The 22,942-nt window shown below is 38.8% G+C and overlaps 1 protein-coding gene across 3 annotated transcripts in view; it reads left to right on the plus strand.

The window, feature by feature from the left end:
• FAM149B1 (family with sequence similarity 149 member B1) overlaps nucleotides 1-21,300 on the plus strand; it is a 54,767-nt gene extending 33,467 nt beyond the window's left edge. The window contains exons 8-14 of one of the 3 annotated variants that reach the window (XM_007110867.4): nucleotides 10,656-10,780; nucleotides 13,063-13,169; nucleotides 15,561-15,785; nucleotides 17,275-17,395; nucleotides 17,641-17,766; nucleotides 19,563-19,641; nucleotides 20,946-21,142. In XM_007110867.4, coding sequence (XP_007110929.1) covers nucleotides 10,656-10,780; nucleotides 13,063-13,169; nucleotides 15,561-15,785; nucleotides 17,275-17,395; nucleotides 17,641-17,766; nucleotides 19,563-19,641; nucleotides 20,946-21,019 — 857 coding nt within the window. In that variant the 3' untranslated portion in view covers nucleotides 21,020-21,142. Of the gene's footprint in view, nucleotides 1-10,655; nucleotides 10,781-13,062; nucleotides 13,170-15,560; nucleotides 15,786-17,274; nucleotides 17,396-17,640; nucleotides 17,767-19,562; nucleotides 19,642-20,945 lie in introns of all 3 variants that reach the window. The other 2 variants (XM_007110866.4, XM_007110868.4) reach the window with 2 other exon arrangements.
• The last annotated feature ends 1,642 nt before the right edge of the window (nucleotides 21,301-22,942 follow it).

Here is a 22,942-nt window from a genome sequence, read left to right on the forward strand (position 1 = left end):
TAGTATTTACTCTTCTTTTGTCGGCTTCTTTCCCTCAGTGTGATCATTTTGACAGTCATCCATGTCACTGTGTGTGTCAATAATTTATTCCTTTTATTGCTGAGTTGTATTCCATTGTTCCACAACTTGTTTATCCATTTATCTGTTGATGGACGTTTGGATTGTTTTCATTTTTGGACTATTAATGCTGTTACGAACACTAGTGTACAAGAATTTTGACATATATTTCCTTTTCTCTTGGGTAGATTTCTACAAGTGAAATCGTTGGATTATATGGTTAAATGTATGTTTAACTTCTTAAGAATTGTCTGTATTGATTTTCTATGTTGCACAAAAATTATCACAAACTTAGCAGCTTCAAACAACACACATTTATTATCTCACAGATTTGTGGGTCAGAAGTCCAGGAACAGCCAGCTAGTCCTTTACTTAAGATCTCACAAGGCTGCAATCAAGGTGTTGGCTAAAGCTGGGTTCTCATGTAGAGGCTCAACTAGAAAAGGATCCACTTCCCCTTTTGTGTGTTTTTGGAAGCATCCAGTTTCTTGTAGCTGTAGCAGTCATGGCAGCTTATTTCTCCAAAGCCAGCAAGAAAGACTGAGAGCTAATCTGCTAGCAAGACAGAAACTTATATAACATAATCATGGGGGTGACATCCCATCACTTTTACCATCATCTTTTGATCTGAAGCAAGTCACAGGTCCTGCCCATGCTCAAAGGGAGGGGTTTACACGAAGGTGTGAACATCAAGAGCTGAGAATCATGGCGGGGGGGTGGGGGGTGCACCTTGGAATTTGTCCACTAGTCTTCCCACTGGCCCTTAGTGATTCATGTGCTCCCACAGGCAAAGTACATTCAACTCCCTTCAAAGGTTTCCAAAAGAATCATCTATTACAGCATCAGCTCCAAAGACTTTGAATCAGGTCCTGGTATGAATGAAGTTCCTGGATGTAATACAGGAAGTGCAATTACTGGGGCACAATTCCTTTCCATCTATAAACCTATGAAACTAAAGCTTACATACACAGGTATATAAACATCTAACTATATAATCCAACCATTCTACTCCTAGAGACAAGTTATTTGACCCCAACACACCCAACATACAATAGTGGGCCAGCAAAAAGATAACCATTATAGACACTCCAGTTAAAAGGCAGGGGTCGGGGAGGGGAGAGTAAAAATGGGTCCACAGCAATTCTGAAATCCAGCTGTGAAAATACTGGGAGTTCCTTCATTAAGTTTTAAAGCCTGGAAATAATCCTCTCAGCTTTCTGCTCTACCTTCTGAGCTCTTGGTTTTGCCCTCTGAGTCATCCTTCCTTTTTCATGAAACATAGCACATGTTTGTAGCTAAGTAATTTTATTAGGCTGCTTCCTGACAGTAGAATTTTGGGGGTCTGATAGCCTTCCTTTATTTAGAATCTTTTGCCATCTAGAGAGATTGAGAATTTTCAAAATCATCAAGTCCTGGTTTCTTTATGTTTAATAGTTTTCCCCTCAATTTATCTCTCTCATCTCGTGTTTGATTATAAGCAGCAAGAACAAAATCAGGCCTCACCTTTAACACTTTGATTGGAAATCTCCTTAGCTATATAACCAAGATCATCACTTAAAAGTTCTGATTTCCACGTGACCACAGGAGACCATTTCACTAAGCTCTCTGCCACAAAATAACAAGCATCTCCCTACTTCCAGTTTCTAATAACATGTTCCTCATTTCCTTCTAAGCCCTCCCCTACAGCTTCCTCCAAATCCAGATTCCTCCTAAGTCTGTTGAAGGTAATTTATGTCTTCTCTATCATGCTTCTCAAAGTTCTTCTAGCTACTACCCATGAACAATCAAAAATGAAATTAAGGAAACAACTCATTTATAATAGCATCAAAAAGAATAAAATACTTAGGAATAAACTGAACCAAGGAAGTGTAAGACTTGTACACTGAATACTACAAAATATTATTGAAAGAAAATAGAGAAGACCTGAAGAAATAGAAAGACACCCTTTGTTTATGGATTGGAAGACTAAATATTATTAAGATGGCAATACTCCCTAAATACATCTACAGGTTGAGTACAACCTTATAATTGTAACTGCCTTTTTTTCAGAAATGATCCTGAAATTCATAAAGAAATGCAAGGTATCCTGAATATCCAAAACAATATTGAAAAAGAACAAATTTGGAGGATTCCTACTTCTTGGTTTTAAAACATAATACAAAGCTACAGTAATCAAAACAGTGTGGTACTGGCATAAGAACACATACTGATCAATGGAATAGAATCAAAAGTCCAGAAATAAATCCACACATCTATGGCCACTGATTTTCAACAAGGGTGCCAAGACCATTCAATGGGGGAAGAATAGTCTCTTTAAGAAATGGTACTGGCAGGGAATATAGCCAATATTTTATAATAACTATAAATGGGGTATAACCTTTTAAAATTGTGAATCACTATGTTGCACACCTGAAACTTACAGAATACTGTAAATCAACTATATATCAATCAAAAAAATTCAGATAGGAGAAAAAAAAAGAAATTGTGCTGGCACAACTGGATAGCCACATGGTAAAGAATGAAGTTAGACCCTTACTTCACACCATATACAAAATATCAACTTGAAGTGGATTGAAGGTACACATTTAAGAGCTAAAACTATAAAACTTAGAAGAAAACATTGGAGAAAATCTTCATGAGCTTGGATTTGGCAGTGGATTCTGAGATATGACACCAAGACCACAAACAACAAAGGAAAAAATAAATAAATTGGACTTCATCAAAATAAAAAACTTTAGGGTGTATCAAAGGACATTATCAAGAAACTGAAAAGACAGCCTACAGAATGGGAGGAAATGTACGTAAATCATACACCTGATAAGAATCTAGTACTCACAGTATATAAAGATCTACAACTCAAAAACAAAAGAAAAAACAACCCAATTTAAAAATGGGCAAATAGGGCTTCCCTGGTGGCACAGTTAAGAATCCGCCTGCCAAAGCAGGGGACACGGGTTTGAGCCCCAGTCCGGGAAGATCCCAGATGCCGCGGAGCAACTAAGCCCATGCGCCACAACAGCCTGCACTCTACAGCCCGCGAGCCACAGCTACTGAAGCCCGTACGCCTAGAGCCCGTGCTCTGCAACAAGAGAAGCCACCACAATGAGAAGCCCACACACCGCAACAAGGAGTAGCCCCCGCTTGTCGCGACTAGAGAAAGCCTGTGCACAGCAACGAAGACCCAATGCAGCCAAAAATAAATAAATTTATTTTTTTTTAATGGGCAAATAACTCAAACAGACATTTCTCCAAAGAAGATATACAAATAGCCAATAAGCACAAGAAAAGATGTTCAACATCATTATTCATTAGGGAAATCAAATCAAAACCAAAACCACAATGAGACACCACTTCAAACCCACTAGGATGGCTATATTTAAAAAAAAAAGAAAAGGACAATAACAAGTGTTCATGAGGTTGTGAAACTGGAACCCTCATAAATTGCTGGTGGGAATGTAAAGTGGTGCAGCCACTGTGGAAACAGTTTGGCAGTTCCTCAAGAAGTTAAACATAAAATTACCATATGACCTAGCAATTCCACTCAAAGTTATATAATCAAGAGAAATGAAATATATCCACACAAAACCCTGGCATGAATGTTCATAGCAGCATTAGTCATAATAGTCAAAAAGTGGAACCAGGACTTCCCTGGTGGCGCAGTGGTTAAGAATCTGCCTGCCAATGCAGGGGACATGGGTTTGAGCCCTGGTCTGGGAAGATCCCACGTGCCGCAGAGCAACTAAGCCCATGCACCACAACTACTGAGCCTGAGCTTTAGAGCCTGCAAGCCACAACTACTGAAGCCTGTGTACTTAGAGCCTGTGCTCCACAACAAGAGAAGCCACCGCAATGAGAAGCCTGCGCACTGCAACGAAGAGTAGCCCTGCTCGCCACAACTAGAGAAAGCCCATGCACAGCAATGAGGACCCAACGCAGCCAAAAATAAATAAGTAAATAAATTTATTTAAAAAAAGTGAACCAACCTAAACATCCATCAACTGATGAATGGATAAACAAAATTTGGTATATCCATGTGTTATGGACTGAATTGTGTCCCCCTCAAAATCCATATGTGGAAGCCCTAACCCCCAATGTGACTAGGTTTGGAGACAGGGCCTTTAGGGAGGTAATTAAGGTTAAATGAGTCAGAAGGGTGGGACCCTAAATCCTATAGGGTTGGTATCCTTGTAAGAAGAGGAAGAGACATCCCAGCTCTCTATTTCTGTATGTGTAAAGAGAAGAAGTCAGGCAAGGACAGAGGGAAAAGGCAGCTGCCTAGGAGCCAGGAAGAGAGGTCACACTATAAACCAACCCTGACAGCACCTTGATCATAGACTTCTAGCCTCCAGAACTGTGAGAAAATAAATTTCTGTTGTTTAAGCCATCCAGTCTGTCATATTTTATGGCAGCTTGAGTAACTAATACATCATGCAATGGAGTATTATTCATACATTAAAAGGAATTAAGGGACTTCCCTGGTGGCACAGTGGTTAAGAATCTGCCTGCCAATGCAGGGGACATGGGTTCAATCCCTGGTCTGGGAAGATCCCACATGCCACGGAGCAACTAAGCCCGTGCACCACAACTACTGAGCCTGCGCTCTAGAGCCCTTGAGCCACAGCTACTGAAGCTCGTGTGCCTAGAGCCCGTGCTCTGCAACGAGAAGCCACCACAATGAGAAGCCCGCGCACTACAACGAAGAGTAGCCCCCGCTCACCACAACTAGAGAAAGCCCGCGCACAGCAACGAAGTCCCAACACAGCCAAAAATAAATAAATTATTTTTTTAAAAAAAGGAATTAAGTAATGATGCATCTTAAAACATGGGTGAACCTTGAAAATATTATGTTAAACGAAAGAAGACAGACATAAAGGGCCACATATTGTATGATTCCATTAAGGTGAAATTTCCAGAACAGGCAGGTCCATAGAGAAAGTAGTTTAATGATTGCCAGGGGATGGAGGAAGAGGTGCATTGGGAGGTATGGGGTTTCTTTTTGGAGTGATGGAAATTTTCTGAAATTAGATAGTGGTGGTGGTTGCAGAAAATCATGAATATACTAAAAACCACTTAATTGTATACTGTAAAATGGTTAAAAATGGTGACTCATGTTATGCAAATTTCATCTCATTAAAAATTTTTAAAAAAATTCTTGCAACCTGAGAGATGTCCTCTAAAATTTCTTGTATGTGAGTCTGTTGGTGAGAAATGCTTTCTTTTGATATATGAAAATTTCCTTATTTTTCTTTCATTTCTGCAAGATAGTTGTGTGGTGTATTGAATTTTAGGTGGACACTTTTTCTTGTGGTACTTTTTTTAACATTCAGTGTATCTCGTTTATTTATTTATTAAAAATTTTTTCTTATAATGGAGTATAGTTGGTTAACAATGTTGTGTTAGTTTCAGGTGTACAGCAAAGTGATTCAGTTATACATATACATGTATCTACTTTTTTTCAAATTCTTTTCCCATTTAGTTTATTACAGAGTATTGAGCAGAGTTCCCTGTGCTATACAGTAGGTCCTTGTTGGTTACCTATTTTATTTTATTGGAGTATAGTTTCTTTACAATATTGTGTTAGTTTCTACTGTACATACAGCAAAGTGAATCAGCTATACATATACATATATACCCTCTTTTGGATTTCCTTCTTCATACTTTAAAGGTGTTGTCCACCGTCTTCTCACTTGCACAGAAATCTGATGTCATCCTTTTCTTTGTTCCTGTGTTCATGTATTTTTTCTTTGGCTGCTTTTAAGATTTTTCTCATTTTCACTGGTTTTGAGCAATTTGATTATGATGTGCCTTGATGTAATTTTCTTTTTGTATTTTTTTTAACATCTTTATTGTAGTATAATTGCTTTACAATGGTGTGTTAGTTTCTGCTTTATAACAAAGTGAAACAGTTATGCATATACATATGTTCCCGTATCTCTTCCCTCTTGCATCTCCCTCCCTCCCATCTTCCCTATCCCACCCCTCTAGGTGGTCACAAACCACCTACCTTGATGTAATTTTCTTCACATTACTTCTGCATGGAGTTTGTTGAGCTTCTTGGATCTGTGGGTTTATTGTCTTCATTGTTTGGAAAGCTTTCAGCCATTATTTCTTCAGATATTTTTTCAGCCGCCCACCATCCCTTCGGGCCCCAGTTACTCATATATATTAGTGCATTTGCTTACTGATCCCTCAAATGTGATGCTTTAATTAAATAATTTTCTTCTCTGTGTATTTCAATTTGGATGTTTCCTATTGTGCCTTCAAGTTCATTAATATTTTCTTTTACAGTGGTGAATCTGCTGTTAAGCTCATCCAGTGTATTTTTCTACTCATTGTTTTCTACGAAGTATGATTTGGGTGAATTTTATATCTTCCATGTCTCTTTTTGAAAAAGTGGGATAACTCAAACATGTGTGTGAATTCTGGGTTGGTTTCAATGATTGATATTCTTCTCATTGTGAGTTGTATTTTCCTGCATGGTATTCTTTGGGTGCCAGACATAGTGAATTTTATCTTATTGGGAGTTGATTTTTTTTTTCATTTGTATGTATCTTCTTCGGTTTTTCCTGGGATGCACTTAAGTTACTTGGAAAAAAATTGATCTCTTCTGGTCTTGCTTTTATGATTTGTTATAGACAGGTCATTCAGTCCAACTAATTATCCCCCAGATACTGAGGCAAGATTGTCCTAAGTACTCTGCCCAATGCCCCATTCATTATGAGTTTTTCTAGTATGGCTGGAAGAACCAGGAACTGTTCCTGGTCCCATGTGAGCAGCAGGCACTATTCCCTCTAATTCTTTCAGTTGGTTCTCTTTCCTAGCCTCAGGTGTTTTTTTCTCATACATGCAGTAATCAATACTCCTTTGAGTACTCAAAGGACACTCCACACTCTACAGATATCCTGGGTTCCCTTTCTGTGCATTTTTCTTCTCTGATACTCTGTCCTATGAACCCTAGCAGTCTTGGTCTCTCTGGACTTTCAAATCAGGGAGTCCAACAGGATCTGTCTTTGTTCTTCCTCTTTGTGTCATGTCTTGGAAACTCTTTCAAGGCAGTTGCAGAGCCAGCATCATTTGTTTACTATCTCATGGTTCACTGTCTTTCATTACCTGATGCCCAGTGTCTTAAAGCCATTGTTTCACGGATTTATTGGTGGTTTTAAGCAGGAGGGTAAAGCCAGTCCCTGTTGCTCCATCTTGGCTGGAAGCACAAGTCCAGGAAATACATTTTAAAAACCACTTTTATTAAAGTGTATCTAGGGGAGAGGCTTCCCTGGTGGTCCAGAGGGTAAGATTCCGTGCTCCCAATGCAGGGGCCCCAGGTTCGATCCCTGATCAGGGAACTAGATCCCGCATACATGCCGCAACTAAGAGTCCACATGCCACAACCAAGAAGTCCGCATGTTGCAACTAAGATCCCATGTGCCAAAACTAAGACCTGGTGCAGCCAAAATAAATTAAAAATATATATTAAAAAATATAAAGCATATCTATATAGAAAATTGCAAAATAAATTTACATCAAACTTGATTAATTTTTTAAAATTGAATCGACTTGTATGACCAATGCTCATATCAAGAACAGAACATTACCAACACTTCAGAAGCCCCTTTCATGTTACTAAACTCCTACCCCCCAAAAGTAAACCTATCCTGAGTTACAGCACCACAGATTAGTTTTGCCTGTTTTAAAACTTTTAAGAATGGATTCATATAGTATGTGCCCTTCTGCATTTGGCTTCTTAAACTCAACATTATGTTTGTTAGATTCAACTGTTTTGAGTGTAACAGTAGTTCATTTTCATTGTTATATAGTATTTTATTGTATGAATATATCACATTCTACTGTTGATGGACACTTAGGTAGTTTCCGGTTTACGTCTGCCGGCATATAGTGCTGTTATAAACATTCTTGTATATGTCTTTTGGTGAACACATGCACTGGGTACATAACAGTGGCACTGCTAGGTCATAGGATATGCTATTCCCACTTCAGTGGATACTGCCAAATTTTTTTCCAAAGTGGATGTATCTATTTACACTCTCTCCAGTATTGTATGAGCACTCCAGTTGCTCCACATGTTTGCCACAGTTGATACTGTCCATGTGAGTTTTTTTCTTTTTTTTTTTATAAAACCACTCTGTTGTATGCATGTTAAGTTCCCTTTTAAAGCTGGTATTAGAGAAGAGTAGGTCTAAGACCCTTTTCAAAACAAACTGCTTTGGGAGATACAGGACAGATGATAAAGTCCAGAGACATATCCAAACCCCAATAATAATAAATCCTGGTAATAAAGGAATTACTTCAGTTTTCAGTATCAACCACTGAACGTTTTCAGAGAAAACTTTCATTTCACCTTCACAATTTGCCCATGTTAGGCTATGAATTAATATCCTTTTAGTTTATTTTTCCATGCATCCATAAATTTAGGTTATTTCATTGTATAACTATTGTGATTTTGAAACTTAAAGTTTGAAAAAAAGACAATGATCTTATAATGGAGCTGGAGGATCGCTGACTGGTTTAGTGGGTTGATTGACCTAAAATAGGGATCAGCAAACTTTGTATATAAAGAGCCAGATGGTAAATGTTTTAGTCTTTGCCAGCCATCCAGTCTCTGTGGCAACTACTCAACTCTGCCCTTGAAAGCAGCCATAAACAATAATGTACATGAGTGGATGTGGCTGTGCGTACTACTATATACTCAGTATACATCTTCCCCAAGGACAGAATGTCCATGACAGCACTATATACTGGAAAACATAAACTGGAAACTACCCAAACATCCCTCAACAGCAGAACGTGATATATTCATATGAAGGAGTACTATACAGTAACAAGAATAAACAAACTACTCTTACAGCTTTATTTACAAAAACTGGCAGTGGTAATGGGCATGAGGTTTCACTAGTTGTGTGTGGCTATTTAAATTTTAATTAATTACAATTAGGTAAAATTTAAATTGTTCTCAATCACACCAGCCAAATTTTATTTTTTTTACTTGAGTATAGTTGATTTACAATGTTGTGTTAATTTCTGCTGTACAGCAAAGTGATTCAGTTATACATATATGTATTCTTTTTTAAAATATTCTTTTCCATTGTGATTTATCATAGGATATTGAATATAGTTCTCTGTGCTATACAGTAGGACCTTGTTGTTTATCCATTCTATATATAAAAGCTTACATCTGCTCACCCCAACCTCCCACTCCATTCCTCCCCCAGCCTCCTCTCCCCTGGCAACCACCAGTCTGTTCTCTATGTCCATGATTCTGTTTCACAGATAGGTTCATTTGTGTCACATTTTTAGATTCCACAAATAAGTGATATCATATGGTATTTGTCTTTCTCCTTCTGACTTACTTCACTTAGTATGATACTCTCTAGTTGCACCCGTGTTGCTGCAAATGGCATTATTTCGTTCTTTTTTACAGGAGTAATATTCCATTGTATATATAATATATACCACGTTTTCTTTATCCATTCATGTTAATGGACATTTCGGTTGTTTCCGAAACAGCATTTGTTGTTTGTAGTCTTTTTTTAATAAATAAATTTATTTTATTTTATTTATTTTTGGCTGCGTTGGGTCTTTGTTGCTGTACGCAGGCTTTCTCTACTTGCGGCAAGCGGGGGCTACTCTTCATTGTGGTGCGTGGGCTTCTCATTGCAGTGGTTTCTCTTGTTGCAGAGCACAGGCTCTAGGTGCGCGGCCTTCAGTAGTTGTGGCATGTGGGCTCAGTAGTTGTGATGCACAGGCTCTAAAGCACAGACTCAGTAGTTGTGGTGCATAGGCTTAGTTGCTCCGCATGTGGGATCTCCCCAGAACAGCGCTCAAACCCATGTCCCTTGCATTGGCAGTCAGATTCTTACCCACTGCACCACCAGGGAAGCCCCATGTAGACTTTTTAATGATGGCCATTCTGACTGGTGTGAGGTGGTACCTCACTGTAGTTTTGATTTGCATTTCTCTAATAATTAGCAGTGTTGAGCATATTTTCACGTGCCTATTGGCCATCTGATGTCTTCTTTGGTAAATGTTTGTTTAGGTCCTCTGCCCATTTTTGGATAGGGTTTTTTTTGTTGCTGAGTTGTATGAGCTGTTTGTATATTTTGGAAATTAAGCTCTTGTTGGTTGCATCATTTGCAAATATTTTCTCCCATTCTGTAGGTTGTCTTTTCGTTTTGTTTATGGTTTCCTTTGCTGTGCAAAAGCTTGTAAGTTTGATTAGATCCCACACTAGCCAGATTTTAAATGCTCTATAGCCACATGTGGCTAGAGCCAGTATACTGGACAGTGCATATGTAGAACATTTCCTTCAATCTCCAAATGTTCTATTAGACAGCTTTGCTCTAGTAATCTTTGCTTTTCCTTCTGCCAGGTATAAATAGGAATCACCAGCCTGGGAAACACTTTAAAATAAATTCATGGTTTAAAGGGTTTTTTTGAACTGTGCAGGTGGTATGAAATTGGGTTGCAAAGATGAGTGAAGCCTAGCTTGAGATTATGAATTCTCAGGGGAGATTTTTTTTCACAGTGCTGTTATTGTGGGTCTGAAGATATTCATGGATAATAGATTATATTCCTTTGCTCAGATGATGACAGTAATGTTGCAATAACCAGACCAGTTTCAGAAAGCCCCTGTGTGCTGAATGAACCACAACCTTTGGTCTTACCTCGAGTGCCACAGTCTAAGGTGCTGTCCATCACCTCAAATCCGGTAAGTCGCACAGGGGAATGTATTGGAGAACCTAGGACTGTTCTTGTAGACGAAGTTTGCTCAGTTATTTGCCTTAATTGTATCACTATGACTCTTTTTCAGTAAAGTTATATGTGTTTATCACAGTAATCCAGTGACTCTTTGCAAAGATAAGTTTAATTTCAGTTTAAAAAATAGCAGCGGGGCTTCCCTGGTGGCGCAGTGGTTGAGAGTCCGCCTGCCGATACAGGGGACATGGGTTCGTGCCCCGGTCTGGGAAGATCCCACATGCCGCGGAGCGGCTGGTCCCGTAAGCCATGGCTGCTGAGCCTGCGCGTCTGGAGCCTGTGCTCCGCAACGGTGAACCTGCGCGGCTGGGGCCTGTGCCCCGCAACGGGAGAGGCCGCAACAGCGAGAGGCCCGTGTACCGCAAAAAAAAAAAAAAAAAAAAAAAAAAAATAGCAGTGAATGCACTCATGTCAATGAATTGTACATGTGAAAATGGTTAACACAGTAAATATTATGTATATTCTACCACAAAATTTAACCTGTTAAAAAAATTAATAGCAAATTAGAGTTGATTTTTTTTTTTTTTTTTGCGGTACGCGGGCCTCTCACTGTTGTGGCCTCTCCCTTCACGGAGCACAGGCTCCAGACGTGCAGGCCCAGCGGCCATGGCTCACGGGCCCAGCCGCTCCGCGGCATGTGGGATCTTCCCGGACCGGGGCACGAACCCGCAACCACTGCACCACCAAGGAAGCCCGATAAGTAATTCTTAATCAGCTCTTTTGAAAAGGCATCTATAAGCTGTGCAATCTAGACTCAACTATATGGTCAGCTTAAGTCTGCTTTGGGAAAAATGAAAAATATGATGAAAAGAGGGACCAATATCAGATCTTCTATGGCCTTAACATTTTGTCCTTTGAATTTTTGACTTCTTCCCTCTTTTTTCTCTTATCTCAGACTACGTGGTTTTTGTTTTGTTTTATTTTTAATATTTGAATCTGTTGACTTTTTTGCTTTTTGGACGTTTACTAATCATAACCAGATGTAAAAGGCAAACCAAAGGGAGAAAATGGTTTCAAATAAGTCTGTAGACAAGCATATAAAAATGGCCATTTCTTGCAGAAGGTTGATAAGCCTGGTCTCATCCATGTGTAATGATTTATGTAATCTCAGTTCCTACATGATAGCTTCACAGTGTTACTTGTAGCAAAAAAAGTGTGGGAGCAGGGGAGGGATAAAAAGAAAGAGAAAAAGGATTCTCATCCTTGGCCCAGGCTTATCGAGCCTGGGTTTAGTACCACATCTAGTATTTGCTTTGTTGGTGTACTGGCCAGATATTGTGCAGCTACATTTTAAAAAGGGTTATTTAAAAGTAAACTCAGCTTGTGAATCACTATACTGTACATACCTGTAACTTATATAATATGTACATCAACTCTACTTCAATTTAAAAAAGTAAATAAAAATAAACTCAGTAAGGCCCATACCTTATCACTTTGGAGGATGACCCAGGTAATAATCTAATATTCCTATGATGGTAATAAAATACTTCTACATGTTGAACTGGCCTGGTTATGACCTAGGTAGCCTAAGCCCTGAAAAGTTAATGTACACGGTTCTGGCTGTTAATGACCAAAGGAAGGAGAAGCAATAATCCAAACATTCTTAAGAGAAAGTAGGAGGAAAATGCATACTGTGGCAGAGAAGGAGCTGGCCAGAAAGGGCACTTAACTGACTACCTGAGAGACAAAATAAACAGGACACTAAGGTGGCAGTGGCAGTCCAGGTAAGATTAAATCCTGCTAACATTAGAACAAATACAATTAACTCCTTCTAATAAAGTCTTCAGAATTTACGTTATTATTGAGCGCTGACTGCTCCAGGTGTAGTGAAGGAGAAAGCATTAGTTTGTGCAGAGCATAGGATTATGTGATGGTTAAAGAGATAGAGTTTACCCTCATTCTCCCCATTTTTGTTCCATATTTTGTTTTCTAGTATAATGTAAATAATAATAATAAAGGTCCTCTCTCCCCTATGAGAGTGGCTATTAATTGCTTTCATCTAAGTTGACCAGGCTTCCCCATTTAGAAATGGAGAGGAAAGCACTCTGATCCTGTCATCTTGACAGTGGACTTGGGGCTCCAGCTGGGGTACTGGCCAAGATTTACAAAAGTTAAGGCATAGGAGATAAATGTATAAATGTCCTAATTTGGAAATACTAACTTCTGGCAAAGTTGGGAAACCAAGCTGATATCTTCACCAACCAATAATGAGTAACACCTTCTTTTGATATGTAGATGAGTCTCTGTCAAGCAGCAAGTGGTCATCAGCCAAATGTGAATGGTCTCTTGGTTCATGGGATGCCTCTACAGCCAAGAAATCTCTCCCTAATGGACAAGCTCCTGTAAGAAGCATAAAATTTTAAGACTATAGAGTTTAAGTAGATCACTGAGAAATAAAAGGAAAGCAAAGTCAATCAATCAACATGCATGTACTGAGTACATACCAAGCAACCAGAGACATCTGGGGAGTAAAAACATATAAGGAAAACGGTCTCCACCTTCAAGGAGCTGATAAAATAACTGGTGAGAAGGCACAAAGGTAAAAAGAGACCTAACCATACAGGACATTCCTGTGACTGAGTGTGAAGTTTGTGTACTCAGTGTGAGCACTATGGCAGTCCCAAAGAAGGAAAGCATTTTGGTGGGTGAGTGTAGGTTTTGAACGTATCCTTGAAACATGGAAGTTTGGATAAGCAGAGAAGAGCAGCAAGGCTATTCTAGGTAGGAGGAATGGTGTGGAAAAAGGTTTGGAGACAGGAAAATACAAATATTTAGAAGAGAAAGCCGACCATTTTTGCTGTAGTAGGATAGGAAGCAATAGGTTAGAACTTTAATGTTCTGATCAAAGACCACTGACAATCTTCTACAACTAAAATAGACCATGGTGTGATTAGTGGGAAAGAAGACACTATGAAATTAAAGAACATTGGGACCAGACTATGGAGAGTTTTGAATGTCATGTTTTTGAGATCCATCCATGTTGCTGCATGTGATTCTCTTTTATTGCCAAGTAGGATTCTATTGTAACAGTACACCACAATTTGTTTATCCATTCTCCCGTTAATGAACACTTGGGCTATTTTCCAGGTTGGGGCTGTTATGTATAAAAGGCACTATAAATAGTCTTACACAAGTCTTTTTTGTGGACCTATGGTCTCGTTTTTCAGTATCTAGAAGTGAAAGTGTTACAGAATAGGTTAAGTGTATGCTTAATTTTATAATAAACTGCCATATGATTTTCCAAAGGAATTGTACCATTTTACATTCCCACATAAGCAATGTATGAGTCCAGCTGGGGAGCACATATATTTAAAACAGGAATTTGAAACAGATTTCACAGCAGTAGGACACAGGTTGGATTGACGCAGGAGGAATTGAAAGTAAGGAGTCTAATGCAGGAGTTCAGGCTGCTATGGGTCTGTTCTCAAGTTGTAGCAAGACTAAAAAAAGGAATGAAATATTTTAGGAGATATTGTAAAAGAAATCAAATTCTATAAAAATAAAGGAATCAAAGTCAGCTCAGATTTCAAGCTCAAGGGAAGCTTGTTTGGCAGGGGGAAAATGAGCTTGGGGTGTGTTGAGTTTACAATGATGGGCCATATAGAAGATCAGATTTGAAGGCTAATCTAGAAGTGTGGAGGTGATAAATCCAGTTATGAATCAGTAGTCCAGAGGAAGAATAAAGATGAACAAAGAGCAGCTAAAGCCTAAACCCCTGTAATTAGAAAGCAGTAGGCTGTATAAAGAAAAGGCTTAAGTGAATGGTTAGGAAGACCAGAAAGATCTCATATGAGTAATGCTCAAGGTTTAGCCCTATTCTGTGATGGGCATTTTTCCTTCAAAGTTCTCCAAACGCTGAGGCATATTTTGCACTAGAGGACACCAAAGTGGACTGAAAGATTGAGGAACTTGCTGAAAGCCAAGAGCACACGGCAGAGCTTTATTCTTTCACTTCCCCTCCACATCACAGTGTAAATACTATCTCTTAGGTGCCTTACAATAGAATCAAACGTTCTCTCATCTGCTTAAGACACAAAAACAAAGCCACTGAACCTACAAGGCAGAGTTTAAGCTACTGAACTGTTGAGCATGGTATTTTATCAGAGTACTTACCGGAAAGTGTTATATTTCACAGTTGTTTATGCAAATGGGGATCTACTGCCCTGGGCTGTACAAAGCTCTGGACCCTTTGCCTGTTCCCAGCTTTCCAAGGAACCCCCTATCCCTGCAGGCTCTAACTAGCTCAGCGTTTTAATCTCTGCAGTGGGAGCCACACTAGTGCCACACCACTACTAAGCAGCAATATTGGCCTTTCAACTAAGACTTTCTGGTGACATTCCTTCAGCACAAAAGAATGCTTCAAACATGGTAGGAAGCACAGTCCCTGAGGTAAACTTTTGGGAAGCACTTTGGAGTCGGTACCCTACAGGTTAGTCTTTACCAGTAACTGAAGAAGTGACTGTGATGGCAGATGAAAAATGGACTTGCTTTCCCAAGTCTCCATTCTAGTAAATTATGTGTAAGATTGAAATGATGTCCTTCTTTTAGGTACACATTCTCATGCCTGAGCTAGATTATGTAACTTCTAAAACTAGGTTATTTATTGTTTTCTCTTTTCGCTTTTTTCTCCCTTGAATGTATTTTATAGTCTAAGGCTTTTTACCCTTTGAGTTCTGTCTCCCTGTACAGAGCAATCTTGATCTCACTGTGGGTTTCTGATATTTGGACACTAGAGATCTTGATGACAAGCTACTTATGAGGCCTGGGTCCAGTACCATCCTTTCAACTCGAAATTGGCCAGATCGAGCCCTGGAGCTTAGTACATCATTTCTGTCATATACAGTGCAGTCCGCCAGGAGACGCAATCCCCCACCACGTACCCTTCATCCCATCAGCACAAGCCATTCACGCGCTGGAACACCAAGACCTATGGAAGAAATACTCAGAGGATCCCGAGTGTAGGTTTCAAAAGCAGAATTTCTGGAATCATCGGTAAAACTAATGAAGAATTTTACATAGAGAATGAATTTAAATCTAAGATGGAAATATATGCCTAGACAGTAATCATTACATATTCTTATGATGAACTGCACACTGGTGTAAATCTAATACAGAAAAAATGGAGTTAAATTTGAATGAAATATAGATATACTGGACCTTCCTATTGATTTAGCTAAAGATTTATATTTCTACAAATAAAATGTTGGCTAGAATACTTCAGTAGAACTCACCAAAGGAATAAAAGACATATGTATTTTATTAAAACATTTTCCTTAGTGGGAACATCCTCAGTGAAATTCTTCCCCAAATAACAGTTAATTCTCCTTTAATATTTTTCTGTACCATTAGGATCTACCTATTCCATTGACAATGAAAACTTTATAAACCTCAGATAAGTAGATGCTTATACACCAGGAAATATGTCCCTTGGCACGTCTTAGGAAGTAACACTAAACATGTTCTCTTCCTTTTTCCCACCTTTCATTCACTAGACACTCTGAGCCTTACTGTGCAAAAAATACCAAGCCAAGTCTTTAAAATAAAATTCTTTCATTAGTTGTTGACTTACAAAACATCTTAGGATAGTTATTTTCTAAGACTATGAACAAGGGTGTGAGATGACAACGCCATAACTGTGTTTTGAATTCAGCCTCTAAATCAAGCACATCACTATACTTCTCTCCCAACATTTCTTGATTTTGACTTTTCAATTTCTTGTTACAATTTATCCCAATAGACTTACTAAAAGAGGTGTCCAAAACCACCAAAAATCTTTGTTAGGACACCAGGGTTCTCAGCTGCTCTCTATTATATTATGTTGATGTAGCTATATCTATACTGATATAGCTATACATTCGAGTATGAGTGGTCTTGATGTATAATTAATCTCTCATCCCTCTGACAGTGCTTTTTTCAAAGTGGAAAAAGTAAGTTGCTTTGTTTTTTTCTGGGACATGAAAAGTATCATTCAGCTTTTAATTACTATCTTGGGCATGAGTAATACTGCAAACTGCTCCAAATCCCATAGAAGGAAGTAAGTTTAGGAACTTTACCTGGAAATTATAGTTTTTAGTGAAAAGGACAACCAGAAAGCCCAGAACTGTGAGTTCCACCAGATGTGAAATTACAAATCCATAACTGTCAGAGAAATACAACACAATATAGGGAAAATTGTTTTATTCCAGTTCTCTGTGGGAGAAAGGGTCAACTTCTGCTGTGTGCTCAGGATGAAGTTGTTCAACAATAAGAAAATACTATGAAGAAAACCCAAAACTTTAATTCTCCAAAATCCTTTCGAGATCTCTTCACTTAAAAATGTAGGCAGCTTAAAGCTTTCTGTGCATGAAATTAAACTCATCTGCTCAATTTATTTGATTCTAATCAGTCTGCTTATATTGTTTTAACTTTATGCTTTCACGTCTTGGTTTTTGCTGATGGGATCTGCAGCCCAGTGGCGGCCGACTCACTCTCTCCCTCACCACTGCCTCTGAGTCGAAATAATCTGCTGCCACCTATTGGCACAGCTGAAGTGGAACACTTGAGCACTGTGGGGCCACAAAGGCAAACGGTATGTCTCTTTCCTGTTGCCTTTCCATGTGCTTATAAAACCTCAGGGTCAGTAATTCTGCAGGGTCTGTGCTCTGGTCTTGACTTAACACTATATTTTGTCAAAAGTACACAATGAATTCTGATTTATGACGATGGCATTGGAGCTGCCTGGCCAGCAGTTACCATACCTGTTAGGGTTGATATAGGACATGCACAGCTCCCACTACAAATTAACTGTTTCTGTAATTTCTGTCTCTTCTGCAGAAAACCCATGGCGATTCCAGTCGAGCTCGAAGTGCAGCGGTGGATAAGCCTAACCATCAGCAGCCCCACGAGAGGCTCCTTTTACCAGACTTTTTCTCCAGGCCCAACACAACTCAGTCATTTTTGGTAGAGTGACTTAACTTCCTCTATGGTCTTGATAGTTGAGGAAAGGGAAAAAAAATAGTTTGGCAGACTTAAGGCTTTACATGGTGGCTTAATCAACTCTAAGAATAAAAGATGAAGTTCTAATAAAAATAATGTTTTAAGTTTTAAGTATATTTTGTTGAAACTCTAACTGGTCTCTGCCACTCACTCTTTTAACTTATACATAAATTGCAAATTCTAAGCAGTTTAAAGTTTAGCTATTTCTGAGAATAAGCAAAATGTTAAACCCCAGTGTGTATCAGATTAGCATTAACTTCATTCTCTAACACTGCTCTTAGGGAATTACACAAAAAATGGTATCAGATTATGTATGTGGACTGGTGGATGTGTGAGTTAAGATTTTTGGGGGTTCTTAGTTAATTGGTGTTTGAAATGCTGACAATGTCTTACCACTTAATGTACGTTTACTAGCCCTTTTACTTTTAAACAAGTAATAGAAAAAAACCTGATTGGGAGATTGGAGATCATGCACTGACTTTGCCCAAAATTGTAAGCCAGGAGCTCAGCCCCACCTCATTTGCTTTGTGCAAGAGGGCTTGGAGCGCCTAGGAAGTGACTGGGGCCATACTTATGGCCCAGGAACCAGGCACCAGGAACCCACATCCTATACCAGTTTTTAAGACAGTGGTATTTGCAACACACTTATCTCAACTCATAAAGCTTAAACTGTATCAGCCTAAAGCACTGTACGATTCTTCCTCCATTAGAAGAGTGGTGAGAGTAATAAATGAATGGGACATTGTACTAGTTTCCTAGGGCTGCTATAACAAATTACCACAAACTGGGTGGCTTAAAACAATAGAAATTTATTCTCAGTTCCAGAGCCTATTAAGTCCAAAATCAAGGTGTCAGCAGAGCCATGTTCCCTCTGCAGGTCCTAGGGAAGAATCTTTTCTTTCCTCTGTCCCAGTTCATGGGCTGTTCGGCTTACTGCCTGTTTTTGTAAATAGTTTTCTTAGAGCAGAGCCGCCACACTCATTCACTGTCTGTGGCTGCTTTCCTACTGTAACAGCAGAACTGAGGAGTTCCACTAACAGTATGTACCACAAAACACAAAACGTTTACTATCTTGCCCTCTACAAAAAAAAAAAAAGTTTGCTGATCCCTGATAGAAAACATGGGGCTTCATCAGGAAAGAAAAAGAAAAAATCTCAAGTCTCTTAATTCCAGTGCTGACAGGAAACTGAGGGATGTTTTTTATTCTAGAAGTACCAGTGGGATGGTATTGATAGCTTTTTTTAATATCTGCATTTAGGTATTTTAGTTGTATCTTAAAATCTTTAAATCCCTTGAGATAATTTTGAAATGTATGAGTTCCATCCATATTGAGAGTCACATTTCAAGCATGGAAGTAAAGTCTTGGGTGTTTCAGTGTTGCTGAAAAGGTTCTATTCTGTTGTTTTAAACAGCAGGCAATGGAAATCAGATAAAAATTCCCTTGACAGCCAATTGTAAGTATTTAGAAATATTAAACCATATGGATTATTTATAAATGCTAAGATTTTCTTAGAGACATATTAATGAAGTTGTAGAACTTGCAATTTTTACAAGTTAACAATGGCTCTGTGGGCTTCTGGCTTGGGATTTTTCTTACTTGGAATGTAAAAGTACACTTAGCCAACTTGTCCCTCAGAATGTCAGATGATGTCAATTACATTGCTGTCCAACTTCAAGGTTTTCCCTCCTAAACCAAGTAACACATTATCCTCTGGGAGAAGTCACATCATAAGAAGCATCTCATCTTCTCTCTTTTTCAGCCGGACACACAGTATCGTCGTTCATGTGCTACTGAGTATCCTCATCAGGCCCGACCTGGTAGGGGATCTGCAGGAACAGGTCGGGCCATGGCTTTTATTTTACTACTATGTGGTTAAGACCCTGCTGTTTTACAAGCTTTTTCCTTCCTCCAGATTTTATTATATTTTGTTTTCCTACATCTTTGTAAATTACCTCAAATTCATTTTGGAATATGGGATATAATAAAAAATTACAGAACTCCACTGCTCAAAGCCAGAAAGTTCCACATTTGTTTTCTCTTATAAAAACTAACCTCTTGCCATTCTGGCAAACTACTTTTCTTTTTTAATCTAAAAAATTTAAGCCAAATAAGTCATTTTCGTAACATTCAAACACTGCATGGATTTTATTACTTGGCAAACTCCATATTGCTATGGATTAAACTGCTCTGGTCAGTTAAGCTGCTAGGCCAAGGTAAGAAAAGAAATTCACAATGTCAAGACACGAGGAGTCTGATTCTATCCCATTAACTTTTTTGTCTTCTAAGTTATATTCTATAGTTTCTATTTTCATATGAGTGATGAGAGAAAATTTAAGGATGTCTTAATTCTTCCTATAATGGTCTCACCATCAGAGTCATTTTCTCCTTATGTTATAGGTGAAATTTAGAACTATTGGGCAGTTGAAATGTTTCCTGTTAATAATCAGATTAATCAGCAAGTACATTAAAAAGTAATCTGCCTCTGGGCTTCCCTGGTGGCGCAGGGGTTGAGTCCGCCTGCTGATGCAGGGGACACAGGTTCGTGCCGCGGAGCGACTGGGCCCGTGAGCCATGGCCGCTGGGCCTGTGCTCCGCAAAGGGAGAGGCCACAACAGTGAGAGGCCCACGTACCACAAAAAAAAAAAAAAAAAAAGAAGAAGTAATCTGCCTCAAACCTTCTCTGTAATCCAAGCGAATTCTTTTAGTTCAGTTCCTAGTAGCATCGTTTGGTAGTCTTTGAATGCTTTCAGTGGATTCAGTTCTTGGATCAGTCCTCAGAGAAGCACTGCTGCCTCTGAGCTAGTTATTACATTTGGCCATGCTGTCAGTCAAGTATAACTAGTATAACATTTAGGGAAGTGAAACAGACATTTTAGTCCTTTTAAATTAGTGGCTATTTTCTAAAATTAGGTTACTGCTTTCATATCTAAATATAGATTTTGTTTCTTTGTTTTTACCTTATAAAATATGCAAACATGATTTTTATTGCCTTGGTAAATATATACTTTACTATTTAGTCACAGGCTCCAAATTTAAAGTCTAACTGATAACTGGAGCAAAAAAGCCCGTACATAGGAACTTGAGATGATCAAATCTAGAATGTCTACTAATGTTACTCTATGATGTCATCTTTGTCTGACAGGTCCTCACTTACATGGATCTACAAAATCTCAAAACAGAGGTGGACCAATCACTAGAACCAGGCAGGGACCATAGGGCAAGTGAGAAGAACCTGCCTCAGGCTGCAAGGAACATGTGGGAAGATTCACAAATCAGTGTTCAGTCATCTCGTGATGCAGAGCTTGTAAACAGGAGACAACTTGAAACTATCTTCATGAAGAGTTATTTTGGTACAACAGACTGAGAACAGTATCGGCCAAAGATTACATGGGTACTGTTTCTATCTCCAGTTTCTGTCTTCTTTCAGCATAAGTTAACCATTTCACTGGACAGTAATAATTGTACCCAAAGATGTAACAAGAGTAATATCCTCCAAATCACTGTTCATGTTGTCTGTTAACAATGATCAGTTCAATTATTACAGGATTCTATCAGACTATACATACACAAAAAGTAGGAAACCGTTTGATAACATTATCACTGGCTTCGGAATACTTCTGCTTGTGTTAATTTCTGGACAGGTGTACTCACTTTTACGTCATTTTTAGGAGACAGTGCTGTCAAAAATCTGAGCTACTCATCAAACACATGAGTTGTTCCTAAAGTTTTCTCTTTAGATGTCCAATCCCATAGGCAGATATGGCAGGGGTGGGTAACTAAAGGCATAAATGTTGAGCACTGGTGTAAAGTAACCTATGTAAGAAACCATAATGGATTTTTTTTTCAGATAGGACAACTCAACCTCACAACACCTGCTTGACATCAGGTTATGCTTCTTTTCTTCTTAAAGTACTTTAGTGGTCGTATTTATTTCCAAATATTAAACTCATCTTGCCGATTTTCTCCTGCAGATCTAAGAAAGGCAATTTAAAATTTATACAATATTTCTATTAGTGAGCCAGCAAGATACAACTTCTTAAAATTTCAGAAACCCTGCAAATTAGTCCAGTATAAACATATCCTAAGAGCAAAGGAAGAGAACTTTGACATTCTTCCAATTTTCACATGGACCTTTCCTGAGTGCACTCATGAATGCAGCAATGGTTTTAACTATGGCTTAAATTTATTTTTAAAATTTCACTGAATTTTAATTTTGAGGATCATACTGGTTTTAGATCTTACTGTTAATCTTCAGAGTTGACCAATTCAATTGGGGTAATTTTATTATTTCGCAGTTATCTAATGCTATCATATGAAGACAGATGCTTCAAACAACCTGCATTAAATTGTATTTTTAATGCAATTAAAGAGTATTTTCTAACCTGTTTATAATCACAAACTGAAAACGTGTCATGGGCTTACCTCAGATAAATTATGATACATAAATCTCAGTAACAGAAGGCTTGTTTTATGTATATCGTATTGAATATATTAGCTTACAAATCAGAGATTTTAAGTTGAACAGTCCCTAAAAAATTTCCATATATTCTAATGAATTCATACCAATGCAACTAAATATAAGTGAAAATCTCTGTACTATTCTTACAAATCAATACCAGGAGTACATAATAACAAACCACTGGATCAAGACAACTTGCCTTTCAAGGTTAAAGTTAAGAGTCAGAAGGAGCCTCTAACAGGTCATTTAGCCCAGCTCCCTTACTCTTTTATAGAGGAAAGAAGTTCAGACAAGCTCAGTGACCTAAGGACATTCAGCAGTTACAGGCAGGACTACATCTCTTGAGGCAACTTAAACCAGGCTATCTGCTACAATGCTGACTACAACTACTTTTCTTCTCTTCTTTATCCTAAGCACCATTCATAACTTTTCTAGATCATCTTTTTTTTTTTGCGGTACGCAGGCCCCTCACCACTGCGGCCTCTCCTGTTGCGGAGCACAGGCTCCAGACGCACAGGCCCACGGGCCCAGCCGCTCCACGGCACGCGGGATCCTCCCGGACCGGGGCATGAACCCATGTCCCCTGCATCGGCAGGCGGACGCGCAACCACTGCGCCACCAGGGAAGCCCAAGATCATCTTTTAAATGATCACACTGGGATCATTTAAAAAGCCCCTGGA

The sequence above is a fragment of the Physeter macrocephalus genome, chromosome 20 (assembly GCF_002837175.3).
Source record: "Physeter macrocephalus isolate SW-GA chromosome 20, ASM283717v5, whole genome shotgun sequence".
NCBI classification, from domain to species: domain Eukaryota; kingdom Metazoa; phylum Chordata; class Mammalia; order Artiodactyla; family Physeteridae; genus Physeter; species Physeter macrocephalus.